This window comes from Camelus ferus, chromosome 25, assembly GCF_009834535.1.
Source record: "Camelus ferus isolate YT-003-E chromosome 25, BCGSAC_Cfer_1.0, whole genome shotgun sequence".
Taxonomy (NCBI): domain Eukaryota; kingdom Metazoa; phylum Chordata; class Mammalia; order Artiodactyla; family Camelidae; genus Camelus; species Camelus ferus.
The window spans coordinates 24,825,155-24,846,619 of NC_045720.1; the positions used below are offsets into that span (position 1 = coordinate 24,825,155).

General features: G+C 39.5%; 1 protein-coding gene across 2 annotated transcripts in view; it reads left to right on the top strand.

The window, feature by feature from the left end:
* The window catches only part of RSPO2 (R-spondin 2), a 187,597-nt gene extending 180,844 nt beyond the window's left edge, over positions 1-6,753 (top strand). For both annotated transcript variants that reach the window (XM_032467780.1, XM_006189078.3), the window contains one exon: positions 4,866-6,753. In XM_032467780.1, the coding sequence (XP_032323671.1) occupies positions 4,866-4,981 (116 nt within the window). In that variant the 3' untranslated portion in view covers positions 4,982-6,753. The remainder of the gene's footprint in view (positions 1-4,865) is intronic.
* Positions 6,754-21,465: the final 14,712 nt, after the last annotated feature.

Sequence of the window (21,465 nt, forward strand, 5' to 3'; positions counted from 1 at the left end):
CTATATTCTCGTGATGCACCCTGATGCCTGTCTCCCCTGGCTCGTAGGTATTTTCACTTTTAAAAATCTGTGCAGTGGCAACTCATTTTAGCTGGTGGTTTTAATTAGATTTGTACCTTTAAATATATTTATTAGCTATTTTTATTTCCTTTATGAATTGTATTTTGGACTTTTGTCTATTTTCTATGAGCTTTTAAAATATTTTACGAATCAGCTGGCATTTTCCCAGAGAATTCCCACTCACTCTCAAAATAAATAAATATTGGTTGCTACTCACTCTTGGGCAAACTGAAGTTGCCCATATGAAAAAAAGAAATAGCCCAATTACAATTTATTGTTTACATCTCAGTTGTTGTGACTTTAGATGTGGAAGCAAACTTTCTATGTTCTGCCTTCAGTGCCTCCTCTGAAATGTGACAAGATTCATGGGGTTAGTAGTTACAGATTTCTTGTCCTTCCGTTTTAGCTGCTTTGAAGGATGATTGAAGGTGATTCCCCAGTTCCCATGGTGAATTTCATAAATACAGTGAAGCCGGGATTTCAAGTCAGCATCACAAACTTATCAATAAAATTTAGTAAAAATTAGGACTCGTTTCAGGTGATTAGCCTTGCCCTCACAGTTGTGGTTATAACGATGGTAATTATAGTTAATTACATTTGTCAAGGTGTGGCTTACCTTCCTGGGGTGTGTAGAGAGAGAAATTTTTATCTTTTTTCATAGTCACAGCTACTGAGTTTACTCTCCAATTATCTTTCATTGTATTCACCATTAGGAAGTCTTTCTCAAAACACTTGGTAATCATAATGCAAACCGTAGACAGCCTTTGTGCCTGAATGAGGAATGCACAAGAACTGTCGTTCAGAGATGAGAAGACTCTAGTCTAGTAAGAGGAAAAATCATTTGAAGACCTTCCTTGAACTGGGGAGCTTATGAAAGAATGAAATTCATGTCTGATTGGCAGTGGAGTCAGTATTTTTGCAGCTTCATGTAATTTGTGAGTCGGCCTGATATGTTGGTTCAAAATAATCTATTTCTGACTCTAATAGCAGTAATCTACAGCGAGATGTTACGAGTATTTCCATAAGGGACTGTTCACCTTTCTCGGTAGAAGAGTTGATAGGTTATCCTGTTGGACTATTTCCACATGTGTGCAAGTCAGTGTCATTATGCTGGTTAGAGTGTGGCTTTGATAGCATCTTTCTAACTTTGTTCATTTTGATGATAATCTTGTCTCACTAGTGATATTTTACACATTTTCTTTTCATACTAGGAACACAACTTTCTCACATGATGTCTCAAAACTTTCTAGAGAAAGATGATTGTAGCATCTTCATTCTATTAATATAGAAGCTGAAAGGCACAACCATAATGTGTTACCAGACTTCTCAGTTACAAGACCACCTACCTACCAGGTTTCCTTCCTCTCAGAGGGGACCTTCCTCTATTAAACCACACCACTTTCCTAAAAAACTGTAATATCTGGGCCAGTCATCTTCTTGCATTTACATAACAGTGCTGTTAAGATTTGCTCTGTAGATGAGATCAGATCTGCCTGATCTTGAAGAGATTCTCCCAGTAGCGATTTAAGGCCACTGCATTCTTACAGCACTCAGGACAGAGATACACAGAGTATTTCATTAGAGTTGGACATACGTGAAGGCTGACAACCTCCTAATAAAATTCATAATTTTTCTGGCTCTCTTGGGCAGTTTATTTTCCATGTCTTCTCTTGCGAACTAAAAAATGAGAAAGTTAAATCCATGAGTTGAATTATTCTATGGGTGACTGGCATCATATTTGCCTTTAAATGCTCAGAGTGAGTGTGCTTCATAATGTGAAACAATCTGAAAGTACAAAAGTCATTCTCCGAGTCTAATCTAGTATCCACAGATGTGAAGAAGGTAAGTGGAAACAAATTAACACACTTGTATGTCCAATCTTTTTTTCAAATATATAGATAAGAACAGGGATATATATTTTTGTTAGCTTTAATCTTACCAATTCCTTATATTTGAAAATCTTAGTAGAGTTGAGGAAAAAGTATGTGCAAGACCCTTTCCCTCCCCTATGTTAGGTTGTGTTTCAGTATTCTTTTATTACTTTGAATTGGCTTAAAGTCAAAACAACCTACTATGGACCACAAAATATTTTCAGTTAATTTAGGACTATCCATTGTACAATCTTGGCTAACCATCTTAATTCTTTGGTATTTGCAATATATCCTACATGAGAAATGGGGCTGACCAAAAACAAAACCAAGCAATGAATCGACAGCAGAGATGTCATTTAAAAGAGGCTTCTGAGGAAAAACTTCAGGGTTGTAATTAGGTCTCCCAAAACATCTCTAGTTGGAACTAGTACCACATAACTTATTGCCACTTGAATAATCATAAAATCAGTTTTCAAAAGCATTTCTGAATTTTTTTGCCACAATATGAACTGCTTTATGCAAGTATTGAAAACTTCCCTATCACACAATGTTCTATCAGCTATGACAAAGACCACTTAATATTGACAGTGACATCAGAATAATATATGAGGTAAATGGCATGAAATTAACCTTCTCTTAAAATGGGTTTGCAGTCCTTTAGCACAGATTTGCTGTTAGTCAAAGTAGTTCACATTGAGCTTTCAACTACATAATTTACATAAAGAATTGAAATGGTGAATGAAAAGCTTTAAATAACATATAGTCAGTATATTTTTATCTTAATAGAACACATCTTAAAATCTAGGAATGTTTGTATTTTTTCATTCACTTAACTTTGATTTGCTTCTAAAAGAAACTTCAGCCTTTAAGTGAAGCATAAACTGATTAAATGAATTTTTACATTGTAGTCAGCAATGCTTTTTTTAAACTAAGGATATTTTGCTGGGTTTTTTTTTTAAGAGAAAATATAGAACTAAGAACCTTCTTCCTAAAACTTTATAATTGAAGTTTATTTTTAAATATGCTATTTTAAATTAAGTATTTCATTTCTCTGCCCTCATTAGGTGTGTCTCATCATTAGAAACAGTGTTACTAAATCATAACTTTACAGTTTCTTTGATTAATGATGGCTTGGACTAAAGTTTCATTGGGTAGAATTAACTACGCTTACAGATGGCAAAATGCCATGATAACATTGCCAGAATTTAATGAGAACCAGAAGTTAACTTCAAGGACCTTCATACTTTAATATGAGGGCATGCTTATATTCTTATTATTTGACTGTAGTGTCCTATTAAAAATAAGTTATTCTTTATCTTGTTTCTTGTGATAAAAAGTTTTATTAAGCAAAGTTTTACTGATTGAATATTGACGAGGTGCCAACCACATGCTAGAGTCTTACAAGTGAAACCATTCTCCATCCTCAAACAAAGCAGACCTTTTCTGATCAGAAAGAGCAGAAATGAAAACTACCTCCTTTACTTAGAAATCTCATGGCCTCTTATAATCTCGTATGACTTTCTGGTTTCCTGGGGCACGTTATCCATCTCCCTAAGCTCTGGGCTGTTTCTTATATCAGAAGATACACTTTCTCCACTGTCTGAATTGAAAAGCTGACCAGCTATGTCCCTGCAACGAGGGATCTCTGGGATAGGGAGCTTCTTATGTCTGAGAAGGATGGGGAGTGTGAATTAGAATGGAATGTTCTATTTGTGGTACTGATCACCACTGTACTGTCTAATAGCTATACCGCATAGGAAGAGAAACTTAAGCTTTGTAGAACTATGTGATAAAATCGGAGGGAGTGGCAGGTAGAGGAGGAGGAGTAGCTGACAGGAGGATTCGTTGTGGTCTGAGAGGAAGAACCTTCCTGTCTGAAAGGTGGAGAGTACCAAACTCTAAATGCAGATGAACTTTAAAGCTCTTTTCTGTTCTAAAAAGTCCCATGATTCCTATGTGGCTAGAACCCAAAGAAGGTCAAGGACCTAGAAGCAAATGCCTATATTCCTTATTCATTTTTCTCATAGTCTTCTGCACACACACTTGCACAGAAATGTTGAGACCTTATAGAGACAGTAAACCGTAACTCCACGATGTAAGAAGTACAGTACAGCAGAGGCAAAGGGAAAACTTCATCCAGAAACTCCTAAGGGAGGAAAACCTCATCTATTAAGCTCGTGATTCAGGCTTCCTGGTGGCAACAGCAAAGGGGAAATAAGATAACAGAGTGTGACTTTCTTGTAGTAAGACAGACCCCCTCCCCGCCCCAGTTCTTCTGAAACAAACAAGAATTTTTCTTGCTTAATTAATTAATTAATCAGAACAACTTGCCTAAGAGATTTGTCTAGGGAGCCATAAGCCACATAATAAGTGGCATCCTCATGAATTTTTATAGAAAATAAATACTCCACATATGTCATTTCCTATATTGGCCTTTGGAGAACACTGAGGGAACAATCTTAAAAGCTAGACATTTTTTTCTCCCGTGGGGCAGGGAGAGGGGAGTTTGAAACTTCTGGTCTATTTACTGTAGATAGATGCTTATTTTCTTTTGACCCACTGACATGTGGAGCAGGAGAAAGAGGTAAAGCTGTCTAGTAAAGAGTAGCATTGTTAAAAGTAGGAGGGGATAAATGGAATTTTTGTGGCAGAATGATATTTGCAAGACTGATCAGGCCACTGGGAGGTTTTTAAATATGCCAGTTCCCTGTAACAGGAAGATCAGTCTCTGTTTTAGACAGCATATCCAATTTTGTAAATTATTATTATTCTGTCAAAATTAATGTGAACAATTTTCTCTTTGAGGCTGCGTTTTCCATAGGTGATGTTTTCCAGATGGGCTTTGTGCAAAACTCTTAATGTTTTGTGTTTTCTTTCTTAGAGAAACAGGCTTTTCTGACATGTCTTCATTTCTTTCTCTTCCTCTCGTTGTAGGGAGGAGAACGCCAAAGGCAAAGGAGAAGAAGAACAAGAAGAAGAAGAGGAAGCTGATAGAAAGAGCCCAGGAGCAGCACAGCGTCTTCCTAGGTACGGACAGAGCTCACCAGTAAAATAAAAGACACAGGGGTGGATTTTTTTTTTTTTTTTTTTTGGCAGGAGGGTGGTGGTTTTGCAAAAGTGCACAAATCTACTCTCCACTCCTGGACACTGGTATGTGGCATTTGTGCTGCTCTGACCGGTACCTGTTCCCAGTAACATTGTGAAAGGAGGAGCCACGAATGTGGTCCCTGTGTTATTTATGCTTTGATTTGCATCTGGAGACTGTGAAGGCTGGCGCTTGTGACCTGCAGCAGTGGAAGCAGGAATGAGTGTGCAACCGGTGACTCAGCTGGCTGTGTGGCACCAAGGGAGCCGTCCCTGGCACCATGGAGAGGCGGGAGATGTGAGGCTGCAGACCAGACCCCCCTCCCCCCGCCAGAACAGACTTGTGCATATTTATGGGAATGATGATGCTCGGCAGGCAAAGTGCTATTTCACTTGTGACCTTTCTTTCTCCTGTTGTGCATTTTCAAGGCTAAGTGTACCAGGATATCTGCTTAGTGTTACCGCATGTTGTTCTCAGCACCGGCTACCTTCCAACTGGTGTGCCCTGAAATTGCGTGTAGCTGGGGCTCTGCTACCGGAATTCCCGCTCAGTTTCACAGCAGCTCGGATGTGTACATATTCTGCTGGGGCAACATAGAAACCTCTTATTTACTGTATATTTATGCTTTCTTCTGTGTAACAATTCCTCCCTGAATAATATTATGTCACTTCGTTTCTAGTGGTTCCTAACCATTGTCTGGTAAATGACTTCTAGTTTTGCAAATTGATGAATGTTTTGTTGTCCCTTGAAACTTTTCTTTTTCTTTGTGGGCTTATTTCTCATTGTAAGGATAGGATAACCTAGTCTGTACATAGCATCCAGTGACCCGTGTCAAAGAATTTGAATCTCAGTAGACTTTCCACACTCCTCACCACAGCTGAAGCATGAGGCATCTGACAGTCAGAAGCCAAAAACTCTCTTTGAGTCTAAGATGTGATGAATTTTATGAAACACAACTGAAAACATGGGGAATTACATGCAGTCACTTGTAGGACTCATCATGTAGTTTCACAGGCCAGCTAGAGAATTTTGCACACTTTTTAATTTCAGAGCAGTTCCTGACTTGGAATGATAGAGCACCTACCAAGATTCTTGGGTCAATGTAGAAGTTACCATCCAATGAAACCATGTGTATTTAGCATTTGAGGAGAAAATGCTGAATTCCTACAACTGCTGGTCAGATCTCAACAGGTCTCCTTTGAGCCAGAATTTATTTCATATCCAGACCACAAGAGGAACACTCTGGAGACTTCCCAGGTGACCTCTAGAGCAGTTGTTTCAAAAACATCATTGTCTACGTGGGGGAATCTGTTCTTAGAGTATTCTAAATTGGCTTCTTGCAAAAGCATCATTCTCTTCCTAGCTGATCCAGAAGAAAATTAGAACAAAAAGAAATGGTTGTAGATTTTTGAGGCAAAAAAACCAAAGCAAGGTAAGGCCTTTTTTCTCATCTTGCATTGGCTAAACTACCTCTTCTGCATTTTTTGTTTAACTTTTGAGTCAAAAGCATCTTACCAATAAGTATGTCATATACATCATTATGAAAATAATATTGCTATGAGACAATAAGCCATATATGAATGTTGTATACAACTTTAGGGTTTGCATTTAATCCTAAAGTGTTCACCTCCTTTCATGTCTATTTACACTATATTCCTATTTACTAAGTGGGAAGGGGGGCTTCTTTATATAGTGCTTCATCGTTAATAAGACACTACCTGTTCTGTTTCTGGGATGTTCTTTTTGTGCATTAAAAAAATTCAAAATTATTTTTTGTGGAGATTTTCTTTTCTTTAGAGAGAGATACATTTAGGGGATAAAGCAATACTTTAACAACTCTACCCCCAAAAATGGTCCTTAAAAAGCAGCAGATTTTAAAAATTTGTCTATGTTTTTAACTACTTCCAGGATACTAACTAGTTTAGCTATAAATTGCACTATATATCATAGTGTTAAGAGTGGGGGTTTTAGAGCTGCACTGCCTGAGTTCAAGTCTGGACTCTGACAGTAGCCTGGGACAAATTATTTAATCTTCCCGGGTCTCAGTTTCCTCATCTATAAAGTGGAGGTAACAATATATCTGCCTGGAGAGCTGTTTCTAAAGGACTAAAGTAAGTAAAATATGTGTAGGGTTGTGTTTTAAGGATTCAGTAAGGTAAAATGTATAAAGTATGGTCAGCACAGAATGGTATATACCAAGCAATATACAAGTTATTACCTGTTAGTACCTCTATCCTTGGTTATTTATTTCAAAAATATTTCTCCTTATCAACAAAATAAGTTGTATTTATGAAAGTGTCAGTTCCCTTCAATCCATTTTTTTTTAATGTCTGGATATTATTTACTCTAATTTGTATTCTTATGGGAATTGATTTTACAGCTACTCAATTTCTAAGCCTCCTAGTTATAAGCAAATAGTAAACCAACAGAGATACACACATACATACTATAGTGTAATTTACAGCATCGGGATAATTATACAAAGAAGAGCTGGTGGTTTTCCACAAACAGCTATACCATTCCTATACTTCATATAGTGTATATAACTATAACATATGAAACTGGTTTTCCTCCCAATATTTTCAGGTAACTTAGCGTCCATAAAAGTAAAAAATGGGACTACAACGCTATCAATTTTAAGCTTGAGTGATATCTTGATAGCAGTTGCATTGAATATGCAGATTGGTCATTTGAACAATACTCCTCCAATCCATGAACACAGTATAACACAGTGTATCTTTCCATCTGTTTGTGTCATCTTCAGTTTTCTTTCATCAGTGACTTATAGTTCATATATATATATATATATATATATGATTTACTGAAGGATAGTTTACAATGTTGTGTCAGTTTCTGGTGTACAGCACAATTTTATAGTTTTCTGAGTACAGATCTTTTACCTCCTTAGGTAGATTTATTCCTAAGTATTTTATTCTTTTTGATGCAATGGTAAATGGGATTGTTTCCTTAATTTCACTTTCTGATAGTTCACTGTCAATGAACTGTTGCATCTCTATACACTAATTTTGTACCCTGCAAATTTATCAGATTCATTGATGAGCTCTAAGTTTTCTTTACAGATGACAATGATACTAAGAAAATCCTAAACTGACAGTTTAACTTTCCTCCAGTTCCCATTAAAATAGCAATGGCATTTTCACAGAATTAGAACAATTTTTAAATTTATATGGAAACACAAAAGACCCTGAAAAAAACACAAGATCCCAAATAGCCAAAACAATCCAAGAAAGAACAGAGCTGGAGGAATCATGCTCCCCACCTTCAGACTATACACTACAAAACTATAGTAATCAAAACAATATAGTACTGGCACAAAAACAGACACATAAATCAATGGACCAGAATAGAGAGCCCAGAAATAAACACACACACTTATGGTCAATTAATCTACAACAAAGGAGGCAAGAATTACAATGGAGGACAGAGCCTTTTCAACAAGTGGTGCTGGCAAACCTGGACAGCTACATGTAAAAGAATGAAATTAGAACATTCTCTAACATCGTATACAAAAATAAACATAAAATGGTTTAAGACCTAAATTTAAGACCAGAAACCATAAAATCCTAGAGGAAAACATAGGCAGAATAGTCTCGACATACATTTTGGCAGTATTTCTTTGATCTGTCTTCTAAAGCAGAGGAAATGAAAGCAAAAATAAATAAATGGGTCCTAATTAACTTAAAAAACTGAAAAGCTTTTGCACAGCAAAGGAAACCACTGACAAAATGAACAGACAACCTACTAAATGGGAGAAAATATTTGCTAATGATATGACTGATAAGTGGTTAATATCCAACATATATAAACAGCTTATACAACTCAATATCAGAAAAAAAAATTTTTTAATGGGCAGAAGACCTGAATAGACATTTTTCCAAAGAGGAAATGCAGATGGCCAACAGACATATGAAAAGATGCTCAACATCACTAGTCGTCAAGGAAATGCAAATCAAAACCACAATGAGATATCACCTCACACCTGTCAGAATGGCTATCATAAAAAAGAATACAAATAAATATTGGCGAGGATGTGGAGAGAAGGGAATTGTTGTACACTGTTGGTGGGAATATAAATTGGTGCAGCCACTGTGGAAAACAGTATGGTGGTTTTTCAAAAAACTAAAAATAGAACTACCATATGACCCAGCAATTCCACTCCTGGTTATATATGTGAAAAAAACAAAAACTCTAATTTGAAAAGATAAATGCATCCCAATGTTCACAGCAGCATCATTTACAATTGCCAAGATATGGAAGGAACCTAAGTTGATAAGGAACCTATCAACAGATGAATGGATAAAGATGATGTGGTATACATGCATGATAGAATACTACTCAGCCATAAAAAAGAATGAGATTCTGCCATTTGCAGAAACATGGATGGACTTGGAGGGTATTATGCTAAGTGAAATGAGTCAAATAAAGACAAATAGTATATGATATCACTTATATGTGGAATCTGAAAAATACAACAAACTAGTGAACATAATAAAAAAGTATATTCACAGATACAGAGAACAAACTAGTGGTTACCATTTGGAAGAGGGAAGGGGTGATGGACAATATAGGGGTAGGGGATTAAGAGGTACAAACTGTTGTATAAAAAAGCTACAAGGATATATTGTACAACATAGGCAGTGATAGCCAATATTTTATAATAACTATAAAGGGAGTATAACCTTTAAACATCGTGAGTCACTACATTGTACATGTGTAACATGTATAATGTTGTACATCAACTATCCTTCAATAAAAAAACAAACCTTAAGTTGCAGTGGGCACAATGGGTGAAGAGAGACAAAAGATAAAAACTTCCAGTTACAAAATAAGTCATGGGGAGGTAATGTACAGCATGGTGACTACAGTTAATAGTATTGTATTGCATATTTGAAAGTTGCCAAGAGAGTAAACCTTAAATGTTTTCATCACAAGAGAAAAAAAAGTTTAACAGATTAACACTTAGGAAAAGCCAATTTCATGAATATGTCTTTGTTCTTTTTCATGATGCTAATATCCGTCATTGTAAACATTACTAGAGACATTTGGAGAAAAGTTAACATTCAACCTTAAGTGTATGATTTATATATAAAGGTAATGTGTGATTCCTTCAACTACATTTTTTGTTGCCTTAGAGGGGAGCTGTGAGTAGAAGAGAAAAAGAAAAATGGATGATACTTGTATTCATTTTAATTTGTGCATAGTGGATACTACCTGACATTACCATGTTAGAAAAAGCAGAATTAGTAACCTTGTAAACGTTGACCAACTGCATTATCTTCCCTCTTTTTCCAAAAGGGATAAGCATTCCACTTCTACACTTGATCCCATTTCCTCCTTTGTGAGATATTCAGTACCCCACTCCCTTCATGGCTTCAGCCAGTCCTCTCCCTCCAACTTAAGGCATTCTTTCTTTCAAGGTCGTCATTGTCCAGTATCCTGAAAAGTAGCTTTCATTCATTGATGTCTTCAACCTCCTCTCACTCTCCTTTTGTCTTACCTCATTGTAATCTTGTTTCTTCCCACCACTGTATTATAATTGTTCTGACAAACATAGCAATACATTCCCTTTGCTAAACACAAAGGAAAATATTTGCCTCATTTATTTTATGTGCTCTCTCTGCTATTTCCACCAAGTCTGTACCCTTTCCTTGAGGAATTTTGTTTCTCATTGGCTTCTCTGACATTCCTAACCTGGGTTTCTACTTCGCTGGCTACTCTTCTTCGGTCTTCAGGTTCTCTTTGACTTACATGAAAAATATTGACATTTCAGGTGTTAGCCCACTACTGAATCCTTTTGGTTTAATCCTTCCATCTCCTCACTCCACTTGGAAAAATCTACCCTTATGGCTTCCACTACCACCTAAAATTGTTGACTTGTAAGCCTATATCTCTGTCTCCAGGTCTTTGGTAACCATTTCCATGCCTCTACTAAATATCTTGACCAGGGAGCCTCACACTTTTCTCAAGCTCAATGTATCTAAAACTGAATTTACTACTATATTAGTCAGGGTCCAGTCAAGGAAATAAACCAGTCTAAGTATTTCAAACCAGGAATTTAACAATGGGAATTGGTTATACAGGTGATGAATGAGACAAGAAGCTAACATCAGGATGGCAAGACAACCTGGAGATCAGTAACAGCAGAAAGCTACTATCAAGAGAGCTAACAGGAAGAGGTGGAGTTTCCAGAACCTAAAAGGCAAGGCCATTCAGCTAGAACTGGAATTACAGCTGAGGCTAGATCTGTGCCCACCGAGGAAGCCAGAACCGAAGACAGAAAGCTTGTCTAGTAGGAGCTGAAATCTCAGAAAAGATGCCTGTCACCAGGAGAGATGCTGCCCGAGGCAAAGTGAAAAAGGGAGAAATACCCTGGGTCTGTCCATACCTCTGACTTCTAGCCTTCCACCAGCATCTGCCACTGCCCAAACCTGCTTGGAAATCAGGGAGACTGGATAACGTAGTTTTCTGTAATGCGTAGTAGCATCATCACTAGTTTGCCTTCCAAACAATTCCTCTTCCTGCCTTCCTGATTTTACATTGGTTCAGCTAAGACCCTTGTATTCATAATTTACTACCATTGTTCCATACATCTAATCTGTTACAAGACTTTCTGAGTCTACCTCAGAAACACCTCTTGAATTTCTCCCTACCTCTTCACCTTCTTTGTCTTAAGCTTGTTTGGTCCTCTTTGTCTCTCTTCTGAACCATTCCATTATTACCCTAAATACTCTTGCCCCTAGCTTCATTCATTTCAATTTTTCATTTATGTTTCTACTATTTATTTTTCTAATAATATATTTGTTCTGCTCTTCTCTGGTTTAAATACCATCCTATCCTTGTGGACTGAAATATTAAACATTTTCTCATGGAATACAGTGCCCTTTTAATTTTCTTCTTACTCATGTATTTTGTGGGGATTAAGAGAAGACTGAATGGACTGGGATGATCATTATCATAAAATCTTCAAGGGTTCCTTTATGGTAAACTTGGACATGCTTCCCATATTAGTTGATACCCCTTGAATCTTGAAGGCAGAGATGTAAGCTATAGTGGAAATTATGGCTTTGAAAGTAGATGGTAAATATTTTAAAGCTGATTGAGAGGTTAAAACAGTTTGGAAAATGTGTCAAAGATTTAGATAGATTCTTGCATTAATCTATGATGAATCATTAAAGCAATCTGCCATGGGCCACCTCCCCCAGCATTAGAGCACATCGTGTTGTGAATTCACTGCGGAACTAAACACAAGTCTCAGAATCCTTCCCAAAAAAGGCGTTCCAAGGAAAAACTACCAACAGATTGGAGTTGACAGGGAGTTATAACCTTTTTGATTCTCAGGTTAATTTGAAGCCCTAGATGATGACAGCTGTCTTTTCTCAGAAATACTCTTTGGAGTATTCCATGCAGTATTTTTCTAACCATCCCACTAAAGTAGCTTCAAAGGCAGAGAAAAGTGAATTTACATCTGTAGGATTATAACCTGAAGTAGTCTTATTTCAAATTTGATGTGTCTTTCACCTCCTGATTTTAATATAAAAATTATTAATGCAACATAAACTTTTCTAACATTAAAAAAATCATGCAAAGTTGCATTCTACTCAGTAAAATGGCTATTTATTTTTAAATACAAAACTACTCCCCGAGCCTTCAGCCTCTCCCTCAAAAAGCCTGGAATGAAATTATGTTCCAGGAGGATGTTCCATGCTTATTTGGTCCTGTGGCTTCACAACCCCTCGGCACATAGTCACTTTTATTTGGACAAAAGCATATCTCCTCTGAAGGTGCTCAGCCCCAGTCCTCTGGTGGTTTTCTAGAGTTCTCTAACGCCTTGGCCAAGTCACCCCTCCTCAGACTTTGTAACCTCAGCTTCCATGGCAGCAGTCTGTCTGGGTGCACATCCAACTCTAATTTGATTCCCTTCTGCTGGCTCCCTGTCTTCCTCCTCCTAGTTTAGTTACAATACTCAGCCACAAGCCACCTTCCCTAGCTCTGCTCTCGAGAAGAGAGGTTAGCAAACTTTTCCTGTAAAGGGCCAGAGAGTAAATATTTTAGGCTTTACAAGCCCCGTGTCTCAGTCACAACTACTCAACCGTGCCACTGTGGCCCAGAAGCAGCCAGAAGTCAGTATGTAAACAAATGGCTGTGACCATAGTGCCATGAAATTTTTTATGTACGCTTAAGTGTGAACTTTAATTTTCACATGTCGTTGATATATGACTCTTCTTTTGATTTTTTTCCAAACATTTCAAAAATACAAAATGGTCATTAGCTATTCAGAAATAGGTGGTCTGGATTTAGCCCACAGGCTGAGTTTGTCGACCCTTAATATAGAAGATAGCTTGTTGGTTCGTGGACAATCCTTGCAAACTCTTTGAGAGGCTGCCTCTAACACTGCCTCAGGTCTCCACACTCTGCCTCTGGAGGAGTCTAGTAAATGTATTGAATGCATATGCCATTTTAAAGCCACCCAGTGTGTAAGTCCAAAATTTATATTTCCATTCTTGACTTCTCACCCCAATTCTAGTTTTATCTCTTATTGGCCACAGAATATTACTATATTTCTGGCCTGAACCTAGTGCAATGGTAAAAATTGAAAAAGGGAAATTATTTTTTTCTGCATAAGTTCTCTCTTTCCAACTTCTTCATTGTTGTAAGTAGCTCCACTATCTCCTAGCAGACCTGACGCATGCGTTCTATTCAGAGTCACATACTTTCTCTTTATCCTCTGTCCTTTCAACATCAAGATCTCACCATCTTTTTTTCTGTAACAGGTGTCAGTGGTGTGCTCTTGTTTGTTTTTATAGCTCTCATCTATATGAATTAATGTAGTGGATTCATTTAAAACACAGCCAAAAAGACTCTTTATAAAATGATTATTTGATTACACTTACTGGCTTCTTAATGCTTCTGGGATCCATAATTTCTTAACTGTACCCCCATTATCTTAGTACCTTTTCTTCATTTCCTGTCTTAGCTTATGAAAATTGAGAATGCACTGAATGCCTTCTGAGGGTAAAACTTTGTAGACAATGATTGCAGTGCCTATGCCTCCTGGCTTGTTCATTTTGGCTGTTAGATGATTTTTAGACCAATGTTTTGTGTCATCTTGAGCTCCCTGACTATGGACAATAGACCAGATTATGTGATAATGTCAGAAGTGTCAAGGAAGACATCTCTGGGGAAGTCAACTTTGGCAGGAAGCCTAGATGCTGGGTATATGATGATCTGGGAAAGAAGTAGTCCAGACACTGGGGAAAAAAACAGTGCAAAGGTCCTGAGGTACAAACAGGGTCAGCATGATCCTCAAGTACAGACAAAAAGGGAAAGGCTGCTCGAGTGTAGTCAAGGGGAGTATGAGACCTACATGAGGTTAGGAGAATTGAAAGGCAAGGTCATGAAGGGTCATGAAGGCTATGGTGCAAGTTTTGAGTCTAAGTGCTTAGAAAATCATTGGAGGCTTTAACCAGGGGAGTGATGTAATCTGGTTCCTTTGCCCTATTCATTTGGGCTACTGTGTTGACATGCGTTTTCAGAGTGAAAGCAGAGAGAAATGTTAGCAGGTTATTACAGTAATCAGATGAGAATTAATATGACTTGGGCTGGTGGGTGGCAGTAAAGAAGGAGGGAAGTGCTAGGATTCAGGATAGAGTTTGGCAGAAGAGCCCACAAGATGTGCCAATGAGTTGGATGTAGGGGGTAGTCATAAAGAACAAAAGGAACAGAATATGTCTCCTAGGCGTCTTGACTTATGCGACAGGATATATAGAGAAGTAGGGGGAAACTGGAGAATAAATAAACCCAGTTTTCACATGCTAAGTTTGAGGTGTCTGCTAGATATCTAAGTGGAGATACCAAGTCGGCAGCTGGATATAAGTCTAGAGTTTAGGTAAAAGGTCAGGGCTAGAGATAATCATGAGCTATATCAGTATATAGATGGCACTTGGCACCAAGGAACTTTATGGGCTGATGCACAGAGAAAATAGACAAAGAAAAGCAAAGAACACAGAAGCAAGCATTCAACCTGCAGACATCAACCAGAGGAAGAGGTGCCAGTAAAGAGACTGCGGAAAAGCATCCTGGGAGGAAAACCAGGAGCGGGTAGTTGCTAAGAGTGACCAGGAGTGGGCTTCAAGGCTTACACAGTTCCCTTCCCCCTCGTTTTAGAATAAAAATATCAGGAGAAGTGAAGGAAAACCTTGTAATAATCAAGGAGTTTTGTCTTCTCATTTTCCCCCTCATTTTACACTCCAAAAGTGAAACTTAACAATAGTTTATAATCTCCTTGGACATGGTACGGATATAGAAAGAACTTAAGTCAATGCTTAAAAACTATGGAAACGACTCCTCACATAAATGTGATGATACTTGATTTCAGGTTACCATATCACCTACCAATTTCAGCTACATTTACGATGAAGTAATTATCTCAATGACCCTACAAAGATATTTCTAATTTCTTTAAAATTTAATAAAATATATCAAGTGAACAAAAGTTCTGTAAATTATAGGTGCTTGGGCTTGTAATTTTCAACAATGAGGATTTTTTAAACTTGTAATTATTGAGGTACTTTTGTAACAGCTCTCTGATGTAAGGCCATACACGTTTGAACAGAGTTAGGTGTTGCACACACAGACACAACCATGGTGTTTAACTGGAAAACAAGATAGCTGTTAAAGTACTTTTTTCAGGGTTCACTGTGTAAAATAGGATAACTAAAGTTTTAAGTACTTGCATGACATTTTCAAATAAATACATTTCTAACCTTTCTTCCCATCACACATGCTTCTCCCGAGCTTACTGTCTCCTGCTGGAGACAACTGGAAGGACTAAATGTGGCAGAGACATCTAGTGCTTACTCACATCCAGTTCTCTCCGTTCTTACCATTGAGGAACATCCCATTTCTCATTCCTCTTACAGTTAGGTGGAGCACTGTGATTGATTTTAATCAATAAAATTTGGCTAGAAATTACGTGTGTTACTGCAGGGCTGGGGCACTTAAGAGCAGGTGTATGTTCTGCTTGATTTCGTTTCTCTTTTGGCTGTGAACATAAAGGTAAAGCCGCAAGATGAAATAAGGCTGGATCTCTGAGTCACTGCATATAAAACAGTTGCCTTGGGTGGTTAGCCAACCTAAATCTAATTTTGCATAAGCAAGAAATAAACCTTTATAAATCTACTGAGATTCTGGAGTTATCAGTTAGCTTAGCATAGTCTGGCATGATTTTGTAATGCAGTGTTTCAGTTTACTTTTTCTTTGGATCAAGAAACTATCTTACTTATTACTTGAAATCTAATCAGTAAATATAGAAAAGCAGAAAAGTAAAAAAGATATCTGGCCAGAATAATCAGCTTGCATAGTATAGAATTAGAACAATGACATCCACTTTCAATGAAATGTCTCATTTTGATGAAAGAGAATGACATTCTGATGATGGTTACAATAATTCATTGTCACACTTTCTCAAAGATTCATATTATATTGTTAGATAGTCAAGGGAGCACATAATCTCCATAGGTTTTCTCCATAGACCTACCCTATGTAACAAGGGTCGGCAACCCACATAATGCTATTGGTGGAGGGATGACCAAGATGGTGAAATGGGAGGCTCCTGAACTCCCCTCTTCCCACGGACACACTGAATGTACGTCTACAGAGTAATTACCTCTGACAGAGATCCAGAAACTAGTGGAGTGACTCCTCCATGTTGGGCAAATGAGAACACACCCTCACTGAAATGTGTAGGAAAAGCTGAGACACACTTTTACCCCATTCCTACTGCAGCACCATACAACTGAGAGGGAACTCCAAACTTGCAGCTTCTCCCTGAGGAGGGAAGAGTTTTGACTCTATATTTAGTTTTCAACACACCCACCTGAAGGACAGGCCCCCAAACCACCTAGCTCTGAAAGCCAATGAGGCTTGTGTCCATGAGACCCACAAGTCTACAGCAAACAAAGAAGCAGTTGTTAACATTCACTGTGGTTATCTCCCCAAAACTCAGTACAGAGGGGGCAGATAAATTGCTCATCTCCCAATTTGTCCCTGAAAGGGGTTCATCTACATACTTTGAAAGCTGATACCTGAGTGTTAATCTTCTAATTTAGCACACATCTAGGGGCTACCTGTGACTATCATTGGAGACCACAGAGACCGGTGAACACCTCCCTAGTTGTCTTTCTATAGCCAGCTACAAGTCACTGGTATCTCCCTGGAAGGGGCTTCTAGACATGCCTGCACCCCAGTGCTGCCATCTGAGGGACGGATCCCTGTGTTGCCTGGCCCTGGCAGCCAGTGGAGCCTCCATTCATAAACCCCACAGTAATACAGCAAACAAAAAAGAAGTTCTTAACTGGCTATCCCCCAAGGGCTCAGTGCAGAGGGAATATGCAAAAATTCCCAACTCCTATTCTTTCCCAGAAAGGGGTCTATCTGCATATTTTAAAAGCTGCTGCCTGAGGGTCAGGCTTCAATTTAGCATGTATTTGAGGGCTGGCAATGATCCTTCCTGGAAACCAGAGAAGCTGGTGGAAAACTCTTCCAGTTTCTCCCTCTAGGCCACTCCAAGTCATCAGCATCTCCCTGAAAGGAGCTTGCATACAAGTCTGGTACCACAGCTTTCATGGCTGCTGCCTGAGGGACAGGTTCAGGATCTTCTGGTTCTAACAGCCAATAGGGACGCATTTATGAGTCCCACATAAATGCATCAAATAAAGAAGCACAGGAGCACTCCTCTCTCCCCTCCCCACTGTGGCTAAAGCCCCAGACTCAGACTGAATGAGTAGGCAAAAGTGACCATCTCCCGGTTTCTCCCTGGAAGGGGCTTACATACATACTTTCCCAGCTGCTGCCTGAGAATCCAGTCAAGCTGCATCTAGATGCTGGATGCAGCCCTCCTCTTTGGGACACTGATGGTTCTTAGCACACTCTCAACTACTGGGAGCCACTAAAAACAAAGGCAGCTTGGACAATCACAAAGGTTTGAGAGACAGCCAGGAACTTGGGATGGGCTGATTGATGAGGTTCAACTCCTACACCAGACTATTCTGTCAAGACTGGGAGAGTTGGCTGTTCTACCTAGTGAAGAAACCAACACAGAGAAACAGGTCTTAATAAAATGGATATAAGGGATTTATCTGATAGAGTTCAAAGTAATGATATAAAGATGCTTACAGAGGAAACAAGAGCAATATGCAAACACAGTGAGAATTTCAACAAAAAGAAAGTATAAAAGCTTACCACACAAATCACAGAGCTGACAAATAAAATAACTGAACCCCAAAATTTAATAAAGGGGTTCAATAGCAGACTAGATCAAAGAGAAGAATGGATCAGGGAATTCCAATTCACAGGGTACTAGAATTCATTTAATCTGAGGAACAAAAAGGAAAAAAGAATTTAAAAAATGATGACAACTTAAGACACTTATGGGACATCATCAAGTGGACCAGTATATGCTTTATAGATGTCTCAGAAGGAGAAGTGAGAGAGAAAGGACAGAAAACTTATTCAAAAAATTAATGGCTGAAAACTTCCATGACCTGGGGGAAGAAACTTCCTTCTACAACTAAGGTATAAAGAAGGAACCACAACAAAACGGATAGGAGGGGCAGAGTTGTGGTAGTGTCAGGACCCATACTCCAGGGTGGGCAACCCACAAGCAGGAAGATAAATTGCAGAGGTCTCCCCAAGGAGCAATGGGTCTGAGCCCCATGTCAGTCTCCTTAGCCCCACATGAACCCTCAGAATGTTGGCTTTGAGGGCCAGTGGGGCTTACTTTTGGGAGACCCAGAAGGCTGTGGGAAATAGACTCCACTCTTAAAGGCACACACAAAACCTCACACACACTGAGACCCAGGGCAGAAGCAGTAATTTGAAAGGAGACCGAGTCAAACCCTGAGACTGCTGATCCTAGACAGTCTCCCAGAGAGTCAGGAGGCAACTGGAGCTCAGCAGCCATTTTAGGGAGCTCATTTGTCCATGTGGACACTGGTCCTGGCAAGCACCAATCTGGAAACCTTCCTCTAGCTTATTACCACAGGGACCCAGCCGTGCCCACTAGCCTGTAGGCACCAGTACTGGGATGCCTTAGGCCAAGCAACTAGCTGGGCAAGGACACAGGCCCATCCACCAGCATGTAGGCTGCCTTAAGACCTCCTGAGCCCAGAGTCATCCTGGGATGTGGCCCTGTCCACCAGCGGGCCCAGGACCAAGCCTCCACACACCAGTGCACAGGTACTAGCCCCAGAACCCTCCAGGCCCTACAGCCAGAGACACCAGGATAATACACTCCAACCACCAGTGAGCCAGCCTCATCCACTACAATGCAGGTACCAGCCCCAGGACCCCTTGGTCCCAACCCTGCCTTCCAGCAGGCCAACACCAGCTCTGAGACACCTTGGGCCCTTCAGGCAACATCCCTGGGACCTGGTCCCACTGATTAGCCTACTAACACAAACTTTGGGATACCCCAGACCCCTCAGCCAGTTGTGTCAGGAACCAGCCTACCTACCAGCAGGCCGAAAGCAGATCTAGGACCCCCAGTTCTGGGCAGACAGAGATCTCAGAACCCAGCTCCACTCACGCAGCACTTGCCTCAGAAACACCTGGGCCTTGGCCCCACCCACCAGTGGTTTGTAGCTGGAGACCCAGGACACATCTCTGCCCACCATCAGGCCAACACCAGCTCTAGGACACCCTGGGCCCCTTAGCCAGCAGCCCTGGGATCCATATACCAATGGGGCAGCACCAGCTTTGGGACCCCCAGGACCCTGGCCTCTCACACCATCAGGCCAACACCAGCTACAAGATACCTTGGTCTTCTCAGCCAGCTGCCCTGGGATCCAGCCACACTCACCTGTGGGCCAGGATCTGCTTTGGGACACCTTGGAACTCATAGCAAGCCATGCCAGGAACTGACCCCACCCACCAGCAGGCCAACACTGCTGGCCCCACAACCAGCCACCCCAGAAATGGCTCTGTGAGCCAGTACTAGACCCAGGAGCCCCCAGGTTTCTGCAGCCAGCCACCTCATGACACGGCCCTGCCAACCAGTGGCCGGCAGCTTCCACACAAGACAGGTACTGGAAACCAACCAGACAGGGGGTCAACAACACCTACCAGATCACCCACAATAGTCAGCCCACTGCAACAGAAGGGCCCACACAGCCCACATAAGGGGAGCATACACCTCTGGTGACCAGAGTGGATGCACTACTAGGACAGACACGACATTTCTTATAAAAGGCCATTCATTTCTCCAAGGTCAGAAAATATAACCAACCTGCCAGATATAAAGAAAAAAACCCCAGCAAATTAGGCAAAATGAGGTGACAGAAGAACATGTTTCAAATGAAGCAACAAGGTAAAACCCTCTAAGAAGAACTAAGAGAAGCAGAGATAGGCAATCTACCTGATAAAGAGTTCAAGGTAGTGATCATAAAGATGATCAAGTGAGAAGTTTAACAAAGAGAAGAGATAAAGAAGAACCAAAGAGAGCTGAACAATAACTGAAATAAAAAACACACTAAAAGGAATCAACAGTAGATTTGAAGATACAGAAGAATGGATCAGAGCACTGGAAGACAAGAGTAATGGAAAGCTAAATAGAAAAAAAGAAGAAAGAACAAAAAGAAATGAGGACGGTTTAAGTGACCTCTGAGAAAATATCAAGCATAATAACATTTGAATTATCAGGATCCCAAAAGAAGAAGAAAGAAAGGGGGCAGAATATTATTGAACTGAGTATTACTGAAAATGGGGAGAATATTATTGAAGATTAAATAGCTGAAAACTTCCTTAACCTGGGAAAGTAAACAGACATCCAGGTCCAGAAAACAGAGTCCCAAGCAGGATCAACCCTTAGGGACCATATCAAGACACACTGTAATTAAAATAGCAAAAATTAAAGATAAAGAATATTAAAAGAAGCAAGGAGGAAGCAACAAGTTATATACAAGGAAACTTCCATAAGTCTATCAGATGACTTCAGCAGAAATTCTGGAGGCCAGAAGGGAGTGCCACAATATATTTAAAGTGACAAAAGGGAAAAACTTACAACCAAGAATACTCTACCTGGGAAGGCTTTCATTCAGATTTGATGAAGAGATTAAAAGTTTCACAGCCAAGCAAAAGCTAAAAGAGTTCAGCACCACCAAACCAGCTTTACAAGAAATGTTAAAGGGACATCTATAGGAGTAAAAGAAAAGATCACCAACTAGAAATGTGAAAATTACAAAAGGAAAAAGCTCATTGGTAAAGGTAAATATATAGCAAAGGTAGTAGATCAACCATGTATAAAGCTATTAGGAAGGTTTAAAGACAAAAGAAATAAAATCATCTATAACTACAATAAAAAGTTAAGGGATACACAAAACAAAAAGATATAAAATATGGTGTTTAAAACAATAATCATGGAAGGAGGGAGTA